General features: G+C 34.2%; 1 protein-coding gene across 4 annotated transcripts; it reads right to left on the bottom strand.

Annotated features, from left to right (window-relative positions):
• Positions 1-936: 936 nt before the first annotated feature.
• Positions 937-22,194, bottom strand: LOC134237184 (matrix metallopeptidase-21-like). Of its 4 annotated transcripts, none has more exons than XM_062719288.1 (8): positions 22,059-22,194; positions 12,971-13,074; positions 11,120-11,516; positions 8,409-9,186; positions 4,722-5,018; positions 3,496-3,750; positions 3,169-3,344; positions 937-3,052 (listed from the first exon to the last, which is right to left on the bottom strand). In XM_062719288.1, exons 3-8 carry the CDS (start codon positions 11,279-11,281, stop codon positions 2,735-2,737), a joined length of 1,986 nt encoding a protein of 661 aa, XP_062575272.1. In that variant the 5' UTR covers positions 11,282-11,516; positions 12,971-13,074; positions 22,059-22,194; the 3' UTR covers positions 937-2,734. The 4 variants fall into 4 exon arrangements, with proteins under 4 accessions (XP_062575272.1, XP_062575269.1, XP_062575271.1 ...); XM_062719285.1 differs by lacking the exon at positions 22,059-22,194 and adding an exon at positions 14,866-15,543; XM_062719287.1 differs by lacking the exon at positions 22,059-22,194 and adding an exon at positions 13,177-13,193.
• Positions 22,195-22,312: the final 118 nt, after the last annotated feature.

Below are 22,312 nucleotides of genomic sequence, written 5' to 3'. Positions count from 1 at the left end.
TTGCTTGTCAAAGAATTTCTGGAACTTTTATTTGTGACTACGCTGCCATAAAGGGTATAAGGTTTTAATATTTGACATGAGAGTTCATTATGACAAGACCTTTCCACTGGTACAAAATTTTTTGATCATGTGACCTCAACTGTGACCTTCAACCTACATTTGAAAAACTTTAACATTGGCCATAACTATTGCACCGTGTATATGCAATTAATCATTACACAATGCTTTTTTTAAAACAAAAGGTCTTCATGCAGTATTTTCACTTTTGCTACCCTTAAAACATCTTACAAATGTGTACCACTTCAGTCTACGTCCCACACCATTAGGTCAAATGTTTCACAAACACATCTTATTCACAGTTGTATTCCATGTGATATAGTCTTCTTTTATATACTAACAATTTAGACCTTGACCTTAGAGTTTGACCTAGTTTTGAAAAACTTTTATCTTGACCATAACTTTCGAACACATGGTATTAGGGCTTTAATATTTCACATGTGTATTTTTTATGTGAAGGCCTTCCCCTTGATACCTTTAATTAGACTCTTTGACCTTGCAGTTTTACCCACATTTAAAAGACTTTAACCTTGATAATTACCCTCTAATGGTTACTGCTCCGGCTTTAATATTTGACATGTTCATTCACTGAGATAAGTCCTTTCTTCGAGTAACAACTTCTTCATCCCTTGACATTGGAGTTTGACTTGCATTTTAGAAACTTGAGAAACGCATAATTGTCTTGTTACATTTTAAGTAAGCTGTCTTGTTTTTCAGAACAATCAAGACATTTCTGTGATACCATTTATATGAATTGACGCCTCAGTTGTAGAATTAACTACTAGTACAACATAGAACCGTATTTTCTTTCACTATATAGGTTCAATTCATTTCCATCTTTCAACTTTCACTTTCAATTCATTAAAAGACAAGTAGAGATTGTTGTATTAAATTTTATATCACCAATGATCCATCAAGCTGATTTAAAAAGGATCTGTGTTTAACAAAATTAATACCAACACTCTTTCATCTTTCATTTTCTCTCATTCATTCTGTTTACTGAATTCCATCAAAAGATGAATATCTTCCAAAAGAACCCAGTAAATCGACATTTTGCACATACTCCTGGGAAACAGTCATATCAAGATGGCAAAAAATAATAAATTAAAAACACGTGAAATATAAGATATACCAAAATTAAAATCTCAAAACATAACATTATGCATAAATATCCAAGATGACGTCATCGTCATCTGGCGGCGTTAAGTAACAGGTTACAACAATTAGGTCATCTTGCAACAAAAAGAGACAACGAGGACAATAATTAACAACTGGGTCAAGGTTACAAGAAACAATTTTATAAATAGTACAAAGCAACATATGCAGATGTCATATATTTATGTGTATGACGTCATTTGATATGTAATGATTTTTAACGACGCCATATAGCATGAAATGTATATTGCAGAGCCACAGAACGGAGTTTTGTTTTGCTACAAATCTTCGTATGTTCACTTTCTGATTAAAAAACAAAATTTCAATAAAATTTGTTTGATTTTCTAAAAATTTCATTAAAATCTATTCTTCTCAAAGTTGTATATTCTGTTGTTATAAAAAAAAAATAAAGATTTTGCATTCCTATATTAATCAAACATGATTGTGAACTTCATCACAAACCCCCCATATGCCCTTCCTGTTAGATTCCTATTTGGAACACCTATGTCATATTCTTAAATAATAAATATTGATTGAAAATAACTTTGATTTCATTTAGATTGCATAAAATTGCAATTCCAAATATACATCTAAAATGTATGTAAAGACATTAAATCTCTTTGCAAGCTATATTGATGTACATTAGTCCTTAGACCTGTGATGCCAGGGCTAAAAACTGATGACGTAGTACACATAATTACAAACACAGTTCAAAAGCTATGATTTCTTAAACAATATACAGCTGATGATTGCTTAAACGAGTTTTTTTTACATGTAATTTACAACAGAAGAGGTTTTAAAACAACTTGGGAATGTGTTGTACATAAATAGTAGTCTTTTTAATAAATATATCACAATAGTATCATGGATACTAAACAGAGCGCAAGAACAATAAAATCTCGTCTCTTCCTTCACCACAGAACACGTCCTTTTCACAAAAACTTGTCTTTTGCATTTAAGTTCATTCCACAGGAGCAAAAACAAGCTTCAGTTGTTTCTCATCATTATTTAGCCCAATGCATCTCACAATTAATGCCCGCCCAACTTTTTTTTTTGCGAGAAATACATATAACTGGGGAAAGGAAATTTCAAAATACTAATTAAAAAAAACAAGCTGACAAATAAACCTGCAAATATTTTCTTTTTTATAGGTTATGGTTAATGGGAAGATATTGAATTGATGGATATACCCTTACCAACCAATCAGAGCTCGGACTTGTTAGGCTAAGGACTATATACCCAATCAATAATCGGGTTACATGTCGAAGAATATACCTCGTCAACCAATCAAAGTGAGAGGAATATTCTCTACTAGCCAATCAGACTGCGGGAAGTTTAATTACTGCCTACAATAAAGTGGAACAAAAATCATTGCATAGTAACTTCAGCGCTGACACGGAGCACGATCCAATTGCAAGATTCAGTTTTCATCGCACGGGGAGAAAGCAAGACTTGTCTTTCCTAAGCAAAAGTAGGTAAAAATAAATAATCACTCATACGATGAGTAGATTTGAGCTAAGTCCTACGTTTTCTCAGTTCCGTCGGGTGGGGCATCCATTTTCCTTACGTCACAGACGTCATACCATTTCTGGTACCAAGGTCCAATTTTTTTCACAGAGTTTCTTATTTGTTTTTGCCTCGGGTTGAATAAAATATTTTCCCAAACAACCTCATCCTTTAGGAAATAAACTTTTTTATCGTTATATGAGAAGTAAACAGCGTCCAAGTCGCTGGGCAGCGGATCTTCTTTATCTGCAGGCGGAAATTCCTCCCATATTTTCCGCTTGCGCACGCAGCAGCCTTTTGTTTGATCTTCACCTTTTGGGTCATATACATAAACCTAAACAAAAAAATTATTTAGAAAAATAAATCAATAAACAGTTAAATATAACCTTCAAGAAAGAAAGAAAACAGTTCGAACACAGCTTTCAGACTGACTATAATCATCAAACGTACCATGTCGCCTTTGAAGAAGTAAAGATTTCTGTCTCGCATGTCAAAGTACACAGTGTCAATATTTGGGGGAATACCCTCTGTTTCTCCTGGCCTCGGTCCGAAGTCTTCCGTAATTAGTCGGGGCCATCCGTCATATACCTGGTCGTTCTCACTATCGTATTTGTAATAATGTTCGCCTGAAATTTAAAGTATGTAAGTTAAGAATATCTTAAGTGTAGTTCGTATAGTATTCAAATAAGACAATCCCAGTTTACAAAGAACATAAATATTGAAAAATGTTGATTACTGCTAATATATAGTTAAGTAAAGACTTTTTGAAATGCACACCTTTAAAAAAATACGCTGAATCGGTGATGAGTTTTCCGGAGTAGTACCAGACATGCGCATAACCATCCACAAAATTCGGAACTCCTTTCCATTCTTGGGCCACATATAAGGGGTCGCCATATCTGGTTCTATTGGCGTGATTTTCGTACATCCAGTAGTGATTCTTTCGGAAGATGTACGTATTGTAGATAAAAGTGCTATCTGGCTTCTTTCGTACCCAGTCGAAGATTGTATTAAATCGTCCCTTACAAACACCTGTAAAAAGCACATGCCTCATCAAATCTAAACATTCCAAAACGTCTGTCATAATATTTAGAAAAAAATTAATTATTCTGTGTCTTTTTATACCGCTAAGTTTGGTTTAAGTTATTCGAGGAATTAAAAGTCGATGCGGATGAATTCGGTAAGTTGAATCTGCTCTCACATGTGGCGCTATTTTCCCCCTATTTTTTGGTTCCTTGTTACAGTTTTAGTGAACTATTGTTTTCAATTGAGGTATCACAACTGCATTCTTGTGACATGCCTATATACTTGAAAGATACCACAATCTGCCAAAGGGGTAAATTCCATTCATTGATATGCTGAACTACAGCTTAACGATAGCATCTTGGTACTAGTCAATGGAATTCTTCGACATTAAGCTTAGCAATAGATAAAAGCTAAGCTTCTAAGTGAACTAGAAGTAAAGGGTTCTTAAAGAAAAGAAGATATCACCTGTTTCTGGGTTTAACACTTTGTTAAAGAAATTTGGTTATTTTGTTCCCCAATAACTCCCCTTTGAGTAGCGATCTAGGTTCACAACACACATCAAAACAACGTCTATATGAGATTACATAACATGATTTAGAAACAGTTGTATAGCTCAAATTAAATTCAGATATTTTTTTTAAATTATCTTTGTCCATATTTTATACAGTCTATCGATTAGAACCACTTGTTTCTTGTATAGGTATGTATATTTTTCTATTTGACTGTCTAGAAATTTAGCCGGTATTGAATGATCCAGCACGGGCAGAATTAGCCTTTTGCAAAGGTTGTCTGGTATATAGTCTATAAATACAATTTAGATTTATCTTAAGTGTAAGACTGTATTCTTCAAATAATCGTCTTAAATACATGTAAATATATTATAGTTCTGACAAAAAAGGCATCAGAACAAAGTTATTGTATTCTGTATCCGGAAGGACTGTACCCGGAACTTCTAATTGGACTTAAAATTAACTCACCATAGATCTTCTGCACAGACTTCCGGTCCTCCCATCCGAGTTCGAATCCTGCTGACGGCACCACGTTTTGGTGGTAAATGGCGTACATAATGGAATACCCTTTGTCGGTATGGGCCAGTCCCAGCACGTGCCCGATCTCGTGCACCGCCACGCGCAGTAGGTAGATCCCGTCCTTAGAGATCGTGTCAATGGACTTGTAATCTTCCTCGTCATCAAAATGGACATTCCTTCCGCTCCAGGAATGGGCGATCTCACCGCCATGTCCGTCAAACTTCCGGCCGCAATTTTGATGTGGACCTGAGCAAGTGAAATGTATAAGCATGAAATTAATCTTTTTTATTTATTTATTTTTGTTTGTTTGTTGTTTTTTTTTTTGGGGGGGGGGGGCTTTTTATTACATTTGTAAGTTTTAAAAAAATTAAATCAGATCGTCAATTATTATTCATTTACGTTTTCTTAATATAAAATTTCTTGTTAAAATCTTTATGATCGTTTTTTTTAATTGCTTTTGTTTTGATATTCTCATTTGATTTATTTAGTATTTTATCAATTACATGTCTTTGATTTTGAGTTCTCAATAAGGAAAAAGTTTTCAAGTTTAAGTTTTAGGTATAGTTGGTTGACGTCTACACCTTTAATCTGTCCACGTCCGATTTTATCCTTTCAATATCAAACTTTCGAAGAAGCAAAATTAAATATATCTTCGCCTTAAATACAGATTTTACCCAGACTTTTTGAAAAAAGGTGTGCTCTAAATAAAAAGATACAATATGCTACGGCACAAGATAAATATTGTTCAGTCTCTGGGGCAGAAAAAAATTGGAGCAAAATTTAAATGCTTAGACGGTGCAACTGAGTGGAAGGGCCTTGATACACTGAAGCATTCGTTCGTTAAATATGCTGATATGATTGTATGGAATTCAATACTAATAATAATTTTAGTCTGACGTATTCTGCCACAGGAATACTAACCCACTGACCTAGTTAGGACATTGTACGATAGGTATTGACTCTCAGCTGCAGAACTGTAGCGCTATGGTTTTATATAGTTACACGTACATGTAGATAGTTTCGTCTTTGACCATATGGTCAGTTCTGCAGCTGCAGTGACCCTCATAATATACTGTACATGGCGGAAAAATAGCGCTGCGAACAAACAAAATCTCCATTAAAAAAAAAATTTGTCTTATAAATTTAACACTTTTTTTAGTATTTTTATATTCAATTAACTATTTGCACAGTATCCGGACCTCCAAGAAAAAATCGACCTAAGAACAATTCTAGCTTATCACAACGAATCATTAAACGAAATACGATCATAAACAACCGACAATTAGGACACTAAAAATAAAATCAAACGATATGACATTTATTTTTGCAAAAGGGAATTTGCGACAAAAGTTCTGGATTATGGCAACGTTCCGGATCGTACCAAAAGACATTTATCAATAAAGCGTCTAAGAGACAACACAGCAGTGATCTTTGTCCTGAAGACGATTGAAGACACTTTCAAAAGAATCAAAGCCAGTGAAAAATATAACTGACATTTTCATTTTTTATAATTGAATTTAAGTATCCAGACTAATCCGTTTTAACCAAAGCCTTGATATCATTTTTATATTTTTATGAATATAAAATAATTTAAACCTTGTATTTAATTAAATAAAATCAATTGATTCCAAACACGGAGATTCGCCACAACACTGATCGAAACATTTCTAGAGGGTGCATCAGAAAATAACATGCCGGAAAAAAGAATAATTCTTGTCGTCCTTTGAAGAAAGTTTGAACTAATAATTGACAGTGCTTCCATTCAAATACTATACAATGTACATGTAGAGCAATTAAAAATAAACGTCTGCTAGTGGTAAAATAACAATCTGTGTACAATTACTGTCCGCATCAGAAAGGTGTAAACATGAAAGCGGCAGCTGAATGGTCTCTCTACTCCCGACATCTAAGTTAATGTATGTTTTTGTTACATTTACATCACATGCAATTAATGAAAATAGAGGCGTAGTCTGTTGCCTTCGTATACTAAGTAAAAGGGCGTTTATCTGTCATGCACTATGACCGATATCTAAGTCGTTCGATAATAAAAATATAATAGGGCCATTATCTCTTAAACACATAGATGGATGCCTTAAAAATCTTTTTTATATTCTATACCTGACAAACGGATTTCTGTCAATGACGACATATTACAAACGACATATTATGTAATGATTACTATTGGGGCGCTCTTATTTGACGTTTACACGGGTAGTAGACTGACTTTCCCATGTGATATACAAATAGGCGAATGAAAAATCTGACAATTGTGAATGTGTGTATTTTGGCGCTTCTGAGACCCTGGAAGATTTTCTCATGAAAACACTACAAGAAATTTGTACATCTTTATTTTGAAACGATTTTTATAGTATAGAACGTAACATTGGCCTAATTTTATATGTTGTCTGTAAAACGATAAATGTTACGCTCAAAACCGCAATTATAACATTATAGCTCCAATGGGGCGGGTATCGCCATCTTGTGGTAGAGCTAAGGGCGGAACGTGGTTTCCACATCAAAGAGTTCTCATCTCGATCTCGATCACAGAGACACTTAATTGGCAGGAGAATCTGGAAGTTGGTATTAAGGTCCCTAGTGCATCGATTTGTATCAAACAAATATGCTTGTTAATTCGAATTTATGTTATGCACTCTAGAAAATTGCTTTATCACTTTACTTACGTTTGAGTTAATGTATAAGCCTCACGCATCCAATATTGCAAAAATCTTCCAGAGTTTACGAACTAATTAAATAATATTGAATAATTCTGCGAGACGGTCTGGGAATCAAAAAGATCGGAAATGTTTAAAGTCTGTTACTGAAGTTTAAATAATTTATTTGAAACAAAACGATTGTGAATCCTGCCTATGCAGGTTCTTGATAATCAAACATATGCATTTCAGAAACAAAACATTCGTTGTTCTTGTTTGCACAAAAGTGCATTATTTCAATTGTGATACAAATCACGATCCAGTTTGAACCTAATAAACCCAAGAATTGACAGGTAGCGCCAATATACAACAACTCTTATCCTTGACTTTTACTTTTCAGGGTTTTTTTTTATAAGACGTCGGATTTTTTCGGAGAAACTTCGGTGAAAGTCCTATTAAATGTTAATATAAATTATACATGCGTTTTTATCAATTATTAAACTGAGAAAAATAAATTAATCACCAATCTTAATTTTATAAAATGTTAAATGAAAACAACCATGTGATGTCAGATGACAACAAAATAAGACCCAGATTTAAGAAATATTCCAAATTTCAACAATTTTATTTTTGTTAACCGCATTCTTCTTAAAGTACGTTTCGACACAAAAAATTAAATTAATGGGGTTTTATCTATTCGCTCCATACCTAGATATTATACGGTATGGTATAAATCTAGTCCCCATAACGTGTATGACAGATGCTATCCGTGTGTTTACATTTACATTCTCTGCGGCCCATTTAATTTCCGCGTTCTTTAAGTAGACCACCACCAAACAACATAATTAATAATTGTTACAATTCAGTATGCAGAGTTCAAATAAAGCATAACAGTTAAGTATTTGGAGATTATCCAATGGATTAATATTTATAGAGAGAGAGAGGGTGTACAGGTATAGAGGAGTTAAACTGACTGATAAATTACCTCTTCCAAAAGCAATCTCAATGTCGACACTGTTAATATCCCCTGTAACATCTTCCTCGAATATAATCGGTATCACTTCGCTCCACATTCTAAATGCCAGACGGAGGCTCGCTCTCTGCTCTTCCACCGGAATCCGGGTACTGAACCCATCCCTCAACATCCGCCACCGAATATAGTTCTTCGTGAATTTCTGTCCATCCCAAACGGGTTCACCGTTTAAAGAATTATTTCTAATAGTTGCTATAATTGAACGTTTTTGTCGTTCTTCTACAGTATATGGTATCAACAGATCATTTTTGTATTTTTCAGCATATTCTTTAATATATTTCGTCCGTCGTAACATATTTTTATTTCGAACGGAATCACTAGTAAGAACATTCATTAGCCTCGTCTGGGCAGCGTGTCGACGCCAGCGCCGCCTGTTGACGGGCTCTGTTAATGAAGTTTGAGAATTGGAATCATACAAGTTATCGTCACTTTCTTCTAAAACATCCGGAAACGCATGCTCTTCCGGAGAATCTTTATCAGCGTTACCACAGCGTGACGTACTCATGAATTTTCTTGTGACGTCATCTAAAATTCCTGTGACCGGAAGTTTGTATTTGATTTGGTAGTCTCTGATGGCCGTATTGACTTGAGAAGCACTACACAATGGAAGATCTTCCTCCACCTCTTTATCCGACAGAGGGTGCATTCCCTCCATAACCACGTCCATTAACGCTGACCGACGCCTTCTTAAAACTCGACATTTTAAGTAACCATATTTTTCAAGCTGAATCTGCAAAAATAATATGACATAAAACTGAGTTTCTAAGCACAGTTATTATGCAGATAATAAAAGATTTGTATAACAGTCGCACTAATAGCACGCAGATCAGATTAACATAAATTTACAATATCTGAAAGGCAGAAATTCTGAAGTTTGACTCAATTGTTATCAATTGTACAGTGCAATTGCCGAAAATGGTATGAAACACATTGAATATATTTTTTTAATTGACTGTATATTACCAAAAATGTACAAGTATATAAATTACAAGTCATTTAATTGTAATAAAACATAAATAAATTCGGGATCAGTTGTATTCTAGGACAAGGTATTGACCTGGGGACTACAAACTAAAGGTCGTGACCCCTATTCACCTAGATAGTAACGTAATGATGTTTACTGGGATAGGTGATAATCGGGGAGGCTAAAACATCCCCCATTCACATTTATCTGTTTTAAATTAATACCCCGGTCACCGTCAATGGGGCTTTTAATGGACACATTGTACCTGCCTCCCTTATTCACGCTGGGAGAAACGTGGGATTAGAAGGGGTAATTGTTGCAAGCTTGAGTCATACGTTTAGAAGTTTTTTAAGACTATACACATCTCTTTCTTTTTTGTGTGTGTGCGTCTCATCTTTTTAGCAGGCGATGAAAGTTCCCGGCGTGACGTCTTCCATCCCGTCCACCGAGTGATACAAACGGAAACAAGAGAAACCCTTCCATTAGGCGAGGTGGTAGTCGCTCATTAGAATGTTTGGGTTTCCGGCGGTCATGAACCTGCCTTCTCATAAAAACGCCCTTTACCTACACCTCTTTGTTTATAGGTTCAGACTGGATCTCGGACGATATCAATAAATTCCGTGCTGTTTCAGGACACGAATCAAATCTTGACTATCTTTATATGTTATGGACAATGCCCAGTTTATTTTAACAAATATTTATCTACAAACGTTCCTTAAATTAGAATATTTATAAATAAAACGTACATTGTCTCCGGCAGGTGCGACATGAAAGGATTAAATATATCAGTGGAAATCTCATCTAGAAAGTTGCATTTTGATTACATCATTAAAAATTTTGAAATTCTTTGAGTTACACGGAATTAAAAACTTTAAGGTGGAAGGGTCATCAGCAAAGAGAGATAACTCTATTTTTTTTTTACTAAATCGATGGCATCTTTACATGTATAAGTAAATTAAAATTGTCTTCAGTTATGAATTTCTCCATTTCTGTTACGTGTATTGCAACCTTACACTGCTATAGTTTCCTTTGTATATTTAAAAATGTCAAAACATTTATTTAAATCCCAAATTTTCAAACTGAGGGTGGTTTTTTTCTTAAGGTGATACAGGCTAGTATGTAGCGTCCAGCAGTTGATATTTTGTGTTGGCATTTTACGCTGTAGACCGCATCACGTTATGCACTGTCTGTAACCATCTCCTATTGCATACTACCCGCATCAGAATAAGTTTTGCACGCAATGGTCCTGTCACTCTAGCTACGTATTGTTATGTAATGATTTAGACGGATCGACCTCCACAGTAGGGTATTGGGTTATTTCTCACTCTGTGGTGTCTAAATTCAAAAGAATGTCTGGCTCGAAAATCTTTTGTAAATTGAATATTTTACAGTTTTTTCACACTTCAAATGAAGTAGCTGCTAACCCTTACCACGAATAAGGTATATATGTTCGCCCAAGAATGTTGACTTTATTCTTGTGAAATCAAATATTCACTCTTTTTTAAGCTATAAACCTGTCACAAATACTGTCTACAAGTTCAACTATCACTTTGGAATATGTATTTTGATTTTAAATTTCAAATATCACCAGGTTAACACTTATATTACATCAATATATTGAGTAAAATAGGTAAAAGGTATAATTTTTATCATAGACAGAAAAAAATAATTTGACAATAAATATGTAATAAAATCTTACCTCCGCCTCTTTCCTATTGTGAATTAATGTCCTATGTTGTTCACGGTTGTATTTATTTTGATCCGAATGATCTCGAAATTGGAAAAATCGCTCTCCAGGCACCGGAGGTAGAAATAACAGTATCTGCATCACTGATAAAATTTGCAGTGTCAGTTTGGCCATATTCTGCTAATGATGAGAGAAGCCAGTTTTCTTTTTCATTTGTGAAAGGAACACTTTTTTGTCACCTATTATATAATAAGTTATTAATTAAACAGTCCTTCATCTTTTGTAACTTTCCAAGATCAAAATACTTCCTCGAGAAAATATTAATCATAGGTCCAGTAAAATATTCTTTTCACATCACCAAAGTATAATCCAAAATTCAAAATCTGAGAATCCCTTGCTCTGTCATCTCCTGAAATCATAGAGACCTGTCATGACTATTGCGACAATCACTTCCCTTTAATACAGAACGGAAATTTTTAATCAGAGTGCTACTGGGCGTATGTAACGGCTCATAAAGATATTAAATAAAGATGCTTGTCTTCAGTACAATAGCCTGGCCACGTCTTCTGATCCTAAAACACGTCTCTGATTAAGACACACATGTCAATAATGGCGCGTGCTTATACTATTGTTTGTAACCCCCCTTCTATTTCTCTCTTTTTTATTCTCTCTCTTATATTTTCCCACAACCAAAACGCTAGATCGAGTTTCACGCTACGGGTCAACAAGAATAAAATCGTTATAAGCAAAATTCAAACATAGCCTAGCGTTACACGTATAAAAGGGGGCAGAAATATTGATAAGATTATCGTTTCGGATGATTTTAATAGGGAGGTCTTGAAATGACTGACAGGCAGTGCCTGGCTGACTTCCACGTGCCTGCTTTCGTCGCAAGGCGATAGAACCTCCCCGATAACTTAAATTTCATTCGTTTTGGGTCCCCTGTGTTTAAACATTATTTCTGGATATAAGTTCAGTGTTTTAAAGATTGTGGACAAAATATGTAAACAATTTGGACCGCTTGGAATCGTGTTTATCGTATTGGGACCACGTAGCTTCGATTTGTCTTTGATAACGGTATCAAATAAAATTACTTTAATAATATTTTCACAGATCTTTGAGATAGTTATTTTTGATTTATTTTTCATGCTAAAATTTTATTTCTTATGACATGCAAATTGTTGTCTGATGTTTTTAAATCGCGTTCAAAAAGTTTACTTCGTTAACCTCAAGAGACGTAATTAAAGACATGATTAATTACCTTAATATTAAATTACAGGAATCTGAAACAAACACGAACCATTGTACAAATTGATAAAATATATCAAAATTAACTATATAAAGTATAACGTTTCATTAATTGCGACAGACGGTAGTTAATTTGACAATGTCATACCTTTTGGAAGCCAATGGTTTTAACCGAGGCGAACCCGAGGAGTTGTCTATTTCTTATGAATGGAAAAAAGTTTTAGTGTGTATTTATACGTTTTCGGAAAAGTTGTATTTAACGAGTAGATAATCCGCGTAAAGAAGCGTGTAATTCACTGGACAATGTCCGTCGATTTTACGTCCAGTAACCGTGGCGATTACATTTAAGGAGTGAAATTAAGAATCCTGTTTTTTATATACAAAAGAATAGAATCACGCCTTAAGGAGATTTAGTTGATAAGTGGTACCTGGGTCCGCTATCACGATTACTTGTACGGTGGACACTTCCCATCAGTGTGTCCCCCATCTCATTAAAATCTAATACTTACTTTATTAGTCATCAAAGAAAATTATTTATTCTACCTTTACCTAGATTGATGAGTAAAACACGAAGAAAATTAGAAATCAACAGACAAAAGAAAAATAATCACTTACCGGAAACACTAAGTTATGGTTCTTGGCCCCTGCTTCTTTAGCGCCATCTATCGTTTCCCTGGATACAAGCATCTCCAACATTGACATAGCAGGTGAAACGATGCCTAAAATATTGACAATATGACGCATTTAAAATTATCACCTTATAAAAGTTCAACCCTTAACACTACTAAACTATCATTTGTCAAATAAAATCTATATCTGACCTGGGAGATAGTGAAGAGAGTCTATTTAGCGGGTGTGGGCGGTGCCGGAATTCTATCACACATTTTACGCTCTTCAAAGCATTTTGGAGTGCTCGTACTAGTCCCCATATAATATGGGTCCTGACCTCAAATCAAAGATTGTTTATATAAATGTCTTATCGTCTACGCTTAGTCAACTTCGTGAACATCTCTGTTAAGTCTCAATTATATCGTATTTTTATAGAAAATTTAGGCATTATTCATACCGTAATAATTTGGGGAAAAAAACAATACCTCTGTTTAAATAAAAAATAATTTAAAATATATATATATGTTTTTGTTTAAAACAAGTTAAGCCGAGGGCGTTATATACTGATTTTGCAAGTTTGAATGCTTTGCAAAAGAATTTATAGAAAATGTTATAGAAAACATACATTCAGATCGAGTTTTTCATATTTTCCAATTAACTGAAACATGTTACTCTCACATGGAGTAGCTACTCTTACGTGGAATAGCCACGCCGTCTACAGATCAACAAAACTAACAATCTGTAGCTAATTAACAAATCACGCCAAATGCTTGTCTCCTTCTCTTGACCAAATATGCCTGGTATTCACATATTCTTAGTGCAATGGGCACTTCGCGAAAATTAGACAAATTGCGCATATTATAACACTCGAACCATCTCTGGTTGTCGTAAAAGTTACCACATGTCGTAAACATTTTTAATTGAGAGTTGTTTTGGTCATATGGCGGTGCCGAGATTAATTTGTTGGGAAAAAGTTTCAAAGTGTTTGTGACAACTAGGAACTAACTTTAAATATATGATTAATTCAACAAAAATCTGCAGCGCTTCGTGAAAGAATTAACTTTTAAGCTGAAACTACTTAAATATAAAAATAATAAAAACCTGAAAAAAGGGGAAAATATTTACGTTTTAATCTTTATTTTACAACATAAGATGCGCATATTTAATCTGTTATTTCGTAAAAGATTCTCTTTTTATACCATTCATCTCGGTAATGTAAATAAAAAAATCTGCTTGATAAAGTTAAAATTCACCTACACGATTTAAAACCATTTGCTCAAGTAACTCATTCATAAATATGCCGGGGCACTTAATACGTACAGCGGGTATATATACACGTACAGGTGATTATGTATCAGAATAGAGCAGATCTAGAATAATCAGAAATTTGAAAAAAAAAAATCAGCTTACATTTAAAAAAAAATCCAGAAAAATACATAAATCCAAAACAAACTATAAAAGTGAGCTTGAGCTACATTTATTGATACCCGCGGCCGTGACATGTGATTTACCTGATTTTTATTTACGTAATATTTCATTTCAATCAATAAAATGTAAAAAATCTTTAAACTCCAAAGATTCAGTTTTACTACATTGTCTGCAAATGTATACAATACTTATATTATTCTATATCAAATAAAAAAAAAACTTGAAATTGCAAATCACCCTCCAATTAACTAAATACGTATTGCATTGCAATTCCTTGCGCTGGTGAAGTCTCTTTTGAAACATTCTGCAATTTGTTGAATTCCAAGACAATTGTACATTCGCACTCCTAAGAGAGATTTCGACAGACTAAACATAAAAAACTCGGCCGATTCTGTCTTCGAACAATGAAGGGCCTCCGCTGTACGGCGCGATAAGCAAACACGTCTTGGTTAATCATTTTGCTTTTTACCTACCTTACAGTCAATGCATCAGCTAAATCCGTAGCCCCGCTCACAGTTTTAAATACTTTCATTACAAAATCTCAAAAGCCTTTTCTACTAAATCACTGGTATTGCAATCCACAGTTATAATCGAAGTGTATACAGGGCTGAAATTGAGATATATCATCCACGACAATTTGTTTTTCATTAATGAGCCCCTCCAATAAAATGTGTCAAGATTCACTACGACATCTTAAGAATTAAACATTTCACTCAAGGGATAATAGTTTTTAAAAGAATCAACATATAAGATATATATATTAAAGTGTTAATCTCTCGTGATGTAGTTCCTTCGTCGTGGACAGATGCCAGCTACTTCGTCTCGCGTTCAACAGCTATTGTCTGCGAATAAGATAGTGCCATCAATACCGACTCAAAGTTCACCCTCCCAGGTAATCCACGGATTAGCGATAATCTTGTCATCCAAAGAATATGTATTCCAGACAGATATGCACTACAATGCATTCAGAACATGCACACTTTTCATGCTTAAATAGCCTTTGTACAACGTATTATGATGGATGTAATTTTTTCCTGATGCATCGCTATATTTTTATTCTTTTTTTCGCCAAAAATTTGCATTAATTTGCAGAATTCCTTCAAAACTTAATCACTGCGATTATTCCGGATTCGTTTTGCGCTATCTCACACTTTTTGAACTTCTTTACCATAATCCTTTAAATGTTGTTTAAAAACTCTCATATCACGCCATACTAAGAGCAGAAAGTGGGTAAGCAGGCACTGGAACATTATAACTAACCAAAACAACCCCAATACACACTAGAAACAATACCTCAATCTTATAGAGGAAGAAATATTCTTCAGATGTGTTCCCCCCGTCCATGTGATGAATGAATGTGAACAATGCATCAAATTTGTAATATAAAATATGATAGATCGCTCTTAAAAGCCATTCATTGTATGCATTACACACTTTATACATTTTTTATGGCGGAAAATAGCATGATTTAATACCTTGCGTAAAGCACACACCTGTTACATTCAATAATATCTTACGTTTACCTAAGGTTTGACAACTTTATAAAAAAAAATTAGTTCTTGATATTTCAAATACTGGGCACCGAGGATTAAACGTCTTACTGAATCGAGACCATGTATCGAAAGTGAGAATGCTTCATTGATGTAATGTATGTATATGAATGTTGAATAGAAAAAATACACAAACGTGACCTTTTGTGACCTACTGACCCCGTCTAGCGGTGTTCGAATAAGGTCGATTGGTGCATTTACTATCAAAATACTGCAACATTAAGATCAAACAATTTAAAAATTTTAAACCGCGGGCCAAAAATCGTCAGCGTGGTTGAATTGCAAATTTCAACACAACTGACATTAACCTATGTATTCGAAAGATGGATCTGTTTATTTTGTTAAAAGAAAATAAAGAAACATGGCTATTTCCACGTGCATAGGATTCGGAAGGAATGTTCTTGGTTATATTTTATGTGTTTCAGATGGTGCAAACATGCTGCCAATATTGTTTCAAGAAAACATTGACCTCGGGTTGGGGATTCTGGAAATGGTGTTTTTGTGGTCACGTGAAGACTTGAATTTCAGTGAAAGAATTCATAGAAATTGTGTCAGAAGAGTTTGATGAAATTTTTATCCTTTATGAACGCAGTATAATTATACACTATCAAAATTTTATACCCATTGTTTTGCTTATTACATTATAAATTCTAAAAATATCTATTAGTTATCATCATAGATCAGTTATATTGCTCAATCTGTTTTCCTGATGTTGCATCCACCAAGACAGCGCTATTTTAAAAGCATTCTCTTCAACTGAAGCAATGTTTCTGAATTAAGAGTTCATAATTTTAGAATACTGAAGGATAAAATGAAACGCTGTCCGTTCAGAACCTCTTTTACTTTGGGTGGATTGGAGGGGCTGTAAGCTTTAAGTACTGTTTTTTTTTAACCCGTAATGTGTGTGAATGAATTTTGAGAGACAAAGAGAGAAAATCCATGGTTTATGATGTTTTTCATTCTATACAAACACAAATTTGATATGAAATCGCTTCTCTGTAAAGACAAGTTATAAGTCATGTACAGTCTGGTCCCCTGGCTCATCCTTAACGCAGAGTACACGAAAGAAAACAGGAACTGGGAACCAGGCTATAAGTCATGTGGTGTTGACGTCACGTCACGCATTTTTCATCGATATGACATCATTTCCGGTTTTGATGGATAACATTATTAATTTAATACGACATTTTTATTTGTTTCAGTACTTATACCTATTTGACAAAAAAGGGGCTTCATTTGGATGACGGTGTTCAAGCAATTCATTACTCAAGAGTACAGCTAGGAGTTTTTACCCCCCTGTTTTACGAGAAGAGGTGATTTGTTTTGACAATGGAAAGAGATGAGAAATCTACACACATCTTGGCGATGAAAATAATGTTCTCTGTGGTCGATCACACACCTTGAAACATTTCCTAACGATGTTCAAAACCCGCTTAACATTGACGTGTTGCTCTTTCGCTCCGTGACGCCCCCCTTTCTCTAAAGAAAGACATAAAGAACAAAACTCCAACATTGCCTTGTCTTGTCGCATATCGGAAACAATGAAGACGAGCCGTTACAGATCTGATTTTAGCAATAACAGATAAGTGTAGTCGATTTCCTCTAACGTAATAAATTGTCTGGATACATCTTCGTTATGCCGATGCTTTGCTGTAGATCTGTTTAACGTTTACCTAGCCGCCATTACATCAATCTTAGCTGAACACACCAAGGTAGGTCGTATTTACTGGGGTGTGTTCACTGGGCACCAGACAGATAGTAGAACTGATTTATAGAAACCAGACTCTCTCTCTCTCTCTCTCTCTCTCTCCTCAATGTAGTGCGCGCGTACCCCGCTCCATAAAAAAGATTTAACTGCTATAATTTAACGCTTGAAAAGAAAGGTTTAGGTAATAAACCTTTCATAAATTTTATTCATTCTTAAACTCAATATAATAAATTCTAAATTTCAATGCTTTTTAAAGGAGCTTTTTTCATTGTTGTTGTTGTTGTTGTTTTGTTTTTTTAAATTAATTTATTCTATTAATTTGTCGAAGACCGATGTTTCGCATAAAGTCTTAGTGAGTAACTATACAGGGCAAAATACTAGTATCGATGTCGTTCTTTTTACTGCATAAGAAAAAAAAAATTACCCAAGTCCCTAGAAGACTTGCAATAATCTAAAAAAAAATGTGTTTTTTCTTTTTAACATTTTTTTTTGCACAGATTCATATTTTTGTGGATATATGTAATTTTCAATGTTAGTGAGACACTGCCCAAAATTGCATGGCCCTTGTGATATTTTAAAAGCAAATGTCATGTTGCCCTATGTTTTTAATTTCATAAATATACAAACAAATGTTTGACCTTGTTACAATAATTTTTGGTTCCACCCATTCAGTACTTTAAAATAAAAATGATGGCACAATCTGTCAATGAAATACATATTCGATCATTTTGTTTGTTGAATTTTTCAGCTGAACTATCTGTAAAAATATTGTTTATTCTAAGTTAATTTCAATGCATACACCTGTCCGTATTTTCCCTCAACAACAGCCGAAAAATCAGAAGCGGCGATATTTTATTGCCTTTTTTTTTTTTGAAAATTTACTAAATTCTTACATATTTTTTCCCCTAAAAATTAAAACCAAGAAAGCCCGCCATTTCTCTGCAGCAGGTAGCAATTAGATCCACATTAATTACGTTTACCGTTTCTCTGCACTTTCAGCATCATTTTATTGTTTTGAAATAATTAACCCTGTTTAGAAGTCTGTACTATTTGGCACAGAGCTCTCAGTTTCTCTGTAAGATTTTCATTACCAGCAATTAGGCTCTTTTGAACTCCTGTCAAAATATTTATTTGTCAAAAGTGAATGGCCATAGTTATGCCTTATCATGCAGAGTTTTCTGTTGTTTTCAGACACTCGCGTTAATTAAATATATAGACTTTTACATGAAGGGAGTAAATTCGGTGATATTGCTTGAACCACAAGGTCGAATTAGATAATCTACGCATAATTCTTCGTTAAAGATGGAATTAGACTAATGGATCTCTCTGATATTCCTGTATCAATGAGATTTTGCTTGCTTTCTCTCATCCTTGAAAAAAAATGCTCTAGGTCATTTCATTCTTTTAAAGTTTATCCCCTACATTTGAATGGAAGGCAATAAAACTTACGGAAATGTGTATGTTAACTGGTTTAAATCCGTGATGCCATCAAAATTTCGTAAAAAGGGATTAAAGTCTGCAGCTATTAGATTTATTTTCACATTAATACATGCATTAAATGTGTGCAATAAATAAGATTTTACCTGTAACTTAGTGCGACGACTTTACACGTGTTTCGAGCGAACTCTCTTTAAATCAATCAAATGGCCGTTTAGTACACGGCAATACCGTGTTATCAGATCAAACCAAGATGCAGAAATAGACTGTTTTGACTAAATTAAGATGCTAGTTTTTTGTCTTTTGGCTTTAAAGCGTTGACACTTGCATTACTCATTTAGGTAACCTGTTGCGTTTTCTTTAAACAGGTGGAAATGGAACAAGCCAAGGGCAACAACTCTATTTAAACCATTGTCTTTGATCGTATTAATTGCAAATGGATACAAGTGCACATAATTTAGGAACATGCTGTATTTTACAGAACTGTACAGCATCTGTCAATAGGAGGCCTCAGAAAAAATATCATATAACGCACTATGAATAATGATTTAGGGAACGTTTCTCACCTCAAAATATTCCTTGAAGTTTTAAAGTCATAACATAGCTAGTTTGCTATTTCTTTGCATGAATAATGGATAACCTTTCTACAATCGAAATCAAAAGCGACCGAATCTTTAGATCAATGCTTCACCTATTTAAAATTTATGAAATAATTTGTTAGTTAATTTTTTAGCAGGTGCTTTAAAACTTGTGAAGCCTTGTAGTTTTACATAACAAGTGACTTTATTTGCGGGACTTCTGTCGTATTAAGTGTTTGATCAATGGGCCTGACAGGTGTTTGAATTTTTACGTATTTTTGATGTATTATTTTTATTTTTTTATCGTGGCCATAATTTGTATCGCAACTCGTGAGTTTGTTTACATGCACATGATAGTACTTTTACGTTTTTTCACATCTTTTACATTTAAAAGAATTGATCGTGGGACCACAATGAAGCGACAGAAAAAATAGTCAGGGTACTGGGGGGGGGGGGGTGGGGGCGTATCATCATTCAAAGGTAATATGAAATCCACACTTCTCAGATGATCACTTTCACTGCAGCTTAGAGTCTGTTTAATTAGAAACTAAAACAATAGATCAACCAAACTATTTATTTAGAAAGAAATTGCAGATTTGCTTGTTTTAACAGTTAGACAATTTTCTTGTACAAATCATAATAATGAAAGATTGATATACTCTATGAAGTTTATACATGTACTGTTGTCTACTCATCAGACACACAGGGACACATAGAGGAATAGTGCTATAGTCTCATAGAGGAATAGTGCTATAGTCTCATAGAGGAATAGTGCTATAGTCTCATAGAGGAATAGTGCTATAGTCTCATAGAGGAATAGTGCTATAGTCTCATAGAGGTATAGTGCTATAGTCTCATGGAGTAATATTGTGCTATAGACACAAAGGAATAGTGCTATAGACTCTTATAGGAATAGTGCTGTTCTCATAAAGGAATAGTGCTAAAGCACTATTCCTCTAATAGTGCTGTAGTCTATTCCTAGGCTATAGACTCAATGAGGAATAGTGCTGTAGTCTCATAAAGGAATAGTGTTATAGACTCTTAGAGGAAAAGTGCTGTAGTCTCATAGAGGAATAGTGCTATAGACTCTTAGAGGAATATTGCTAAAGACTCTAAGAGGAATAGTGCTGTAGTCTCATAAAGGAATAGTGCTATAGACTCAATGAGGAATAGTGCTGTAGTCTCATAGAGGAATAGTGCTATAGACTCAATGAGGAATAGTGCTGTAGTCTCATAGAGGAAAAGTGCTGTAGTCTCTTAGAGGAATAGTGCTGTAGACACTTAGAGGAATAGTGCTATAGACTCTTAGAGGAATAGTGCTGTAGACTCTTAGAGGAATAGTGCTATAGACTCTTAGAGGAATAGTGCTATAGACTCTTGGAGGAATAGTGCTATAGACTCTTAGAGGAATAGTGCTAGAGACACATAGAGGAATGGTGCTATAGACACATAGAGGAATGGTGCTTTAGACACATAGAGGAATGGTGCTATAGACATAAATGAATGGTGCTATAAACAGTTAGAGGAATAGTGCTACATTTATAGATACAAAGAGGAATAGTGCTGTAGACACATAGATGAATAGTGCCATAGACACATAGAGGAATAGTGCTATAGACACATCGAGGAATAGTGTTCAAGACTCCCATAAGGGTTTAATTCTACAGACTGCAACAAAGGAAAAAAATATTTCCGAAAGTAACTGAACATTTGGACAGTAAGAAATGACTTTATAGGATATAGACAGAAAAAGATTTATTCTGTCTGAAAATTCCCCATTCCCTTGTCTGAAATAATTCTTTCTGCCACAGAAGTTATAACTAAAGACAGAATAGGGACTTCTTATGGATCAAATTATGATAAACTGGTAATCTAGGGAATTATTAACTCTATAAACAGAGAAGACGTGCAACTGAGGGGTCACCAGTGTTGATTCTAAGAAAAGCGAATTAAAAAAGCTTGTACATTTGTTTTAGTTCATAATCCTGGTTAGTTATATCAGCATAAAAACAAAACCCCCAACACCTTTACCTGGTTTTTGTGGTGTAAAGAAGTTATCTGCTTACTAAATTATCTCGACTTTTGGGTTTCAGACCATGTGCAGTGCATGTAATGTGTAATATGATTATATGAATATAGATTACTCCGAAGACAATTTACAGATCCATTACGTAATAAGAAAAATTAGACCCATTTTAAATGTCCTATTTATGTTAAAATTCGGTTAAATGGATATAAGAATTATGATTTTTTTTTACACTGTACTACATAATAAAAATATTGCATTGAAAGTTTTTTTTCTGTTAAAAATTATTGCAGAAAGAATCAATCAGACTGAAACATTTCTATTAAATATTTTATATTAATCACGAAAAGTTTTTAAAATTGCTTACCTTTAGTGCAATCTTATCGTAGAAATTAATTCCCATGTATGATCGCTCACAATACAGGTCTGATTCACCTGAGAGGTCGTAGTGATTTATACCTAACGTATGCACTTTATAAACTTATATATATACATAAAAATCGTATCGATTTCTTAATTAGCAATTTAAATACGATGGAGTTTTTTTTAATCACGAAACCAAAAAATTCAGATTTTCATTCATATTTCTTTTGTAAATAAATCCCTAAAAAGATGCACATT

This window comes from Saccostrea cucullata, unplaced genomic scaffold (assembly GCF_032062105.1).
Source record: "Saccostrea cucullata isolate Sc308-1 unplaced genomic scaffold, CSIRO_AGI_Scuc_v1 ctg1558, whole genome shotgun sequence".
Classification (NCBI taxonomy): domain Eukaryota; kingdom Metazoa; phylum Mollusca; class Bivalvia; order Ostreida; family Ostreidae; genus Saccostrea; species Saccostrea cuccullata.
This window is presented reverse-complemented; position numbering and strand designations above follow the sequence as displayed.

What these genes read in the sequence shown, in the direction of transcription:
- LOC134237184 (XM_062719288.1), bottom strand. Translation starts at nt 11,281, where the DNA reads ATGGCCAAACTGACACTGCAAATTTTATCAGTGATGCAGATACTGTTA. An exon ending in ACAATAGGAAAGAGGCGGAG is followed by an intron (nt 9,187 to 11,119) that starts GTAAGATTTTAT and finishes TTATTTTTGCAG; the next exon opens with ATTCAGCTTGAAAAATATGG. An exon ending in TGAGATTGCTTTTGGAAGAG is followed by an intron (nt 5,019 to 8,408) that starts GTAATTTATCAG and finishes TCACTTGCTCAG; the next exon opens with GTCCACATCAAAATTGCGGC.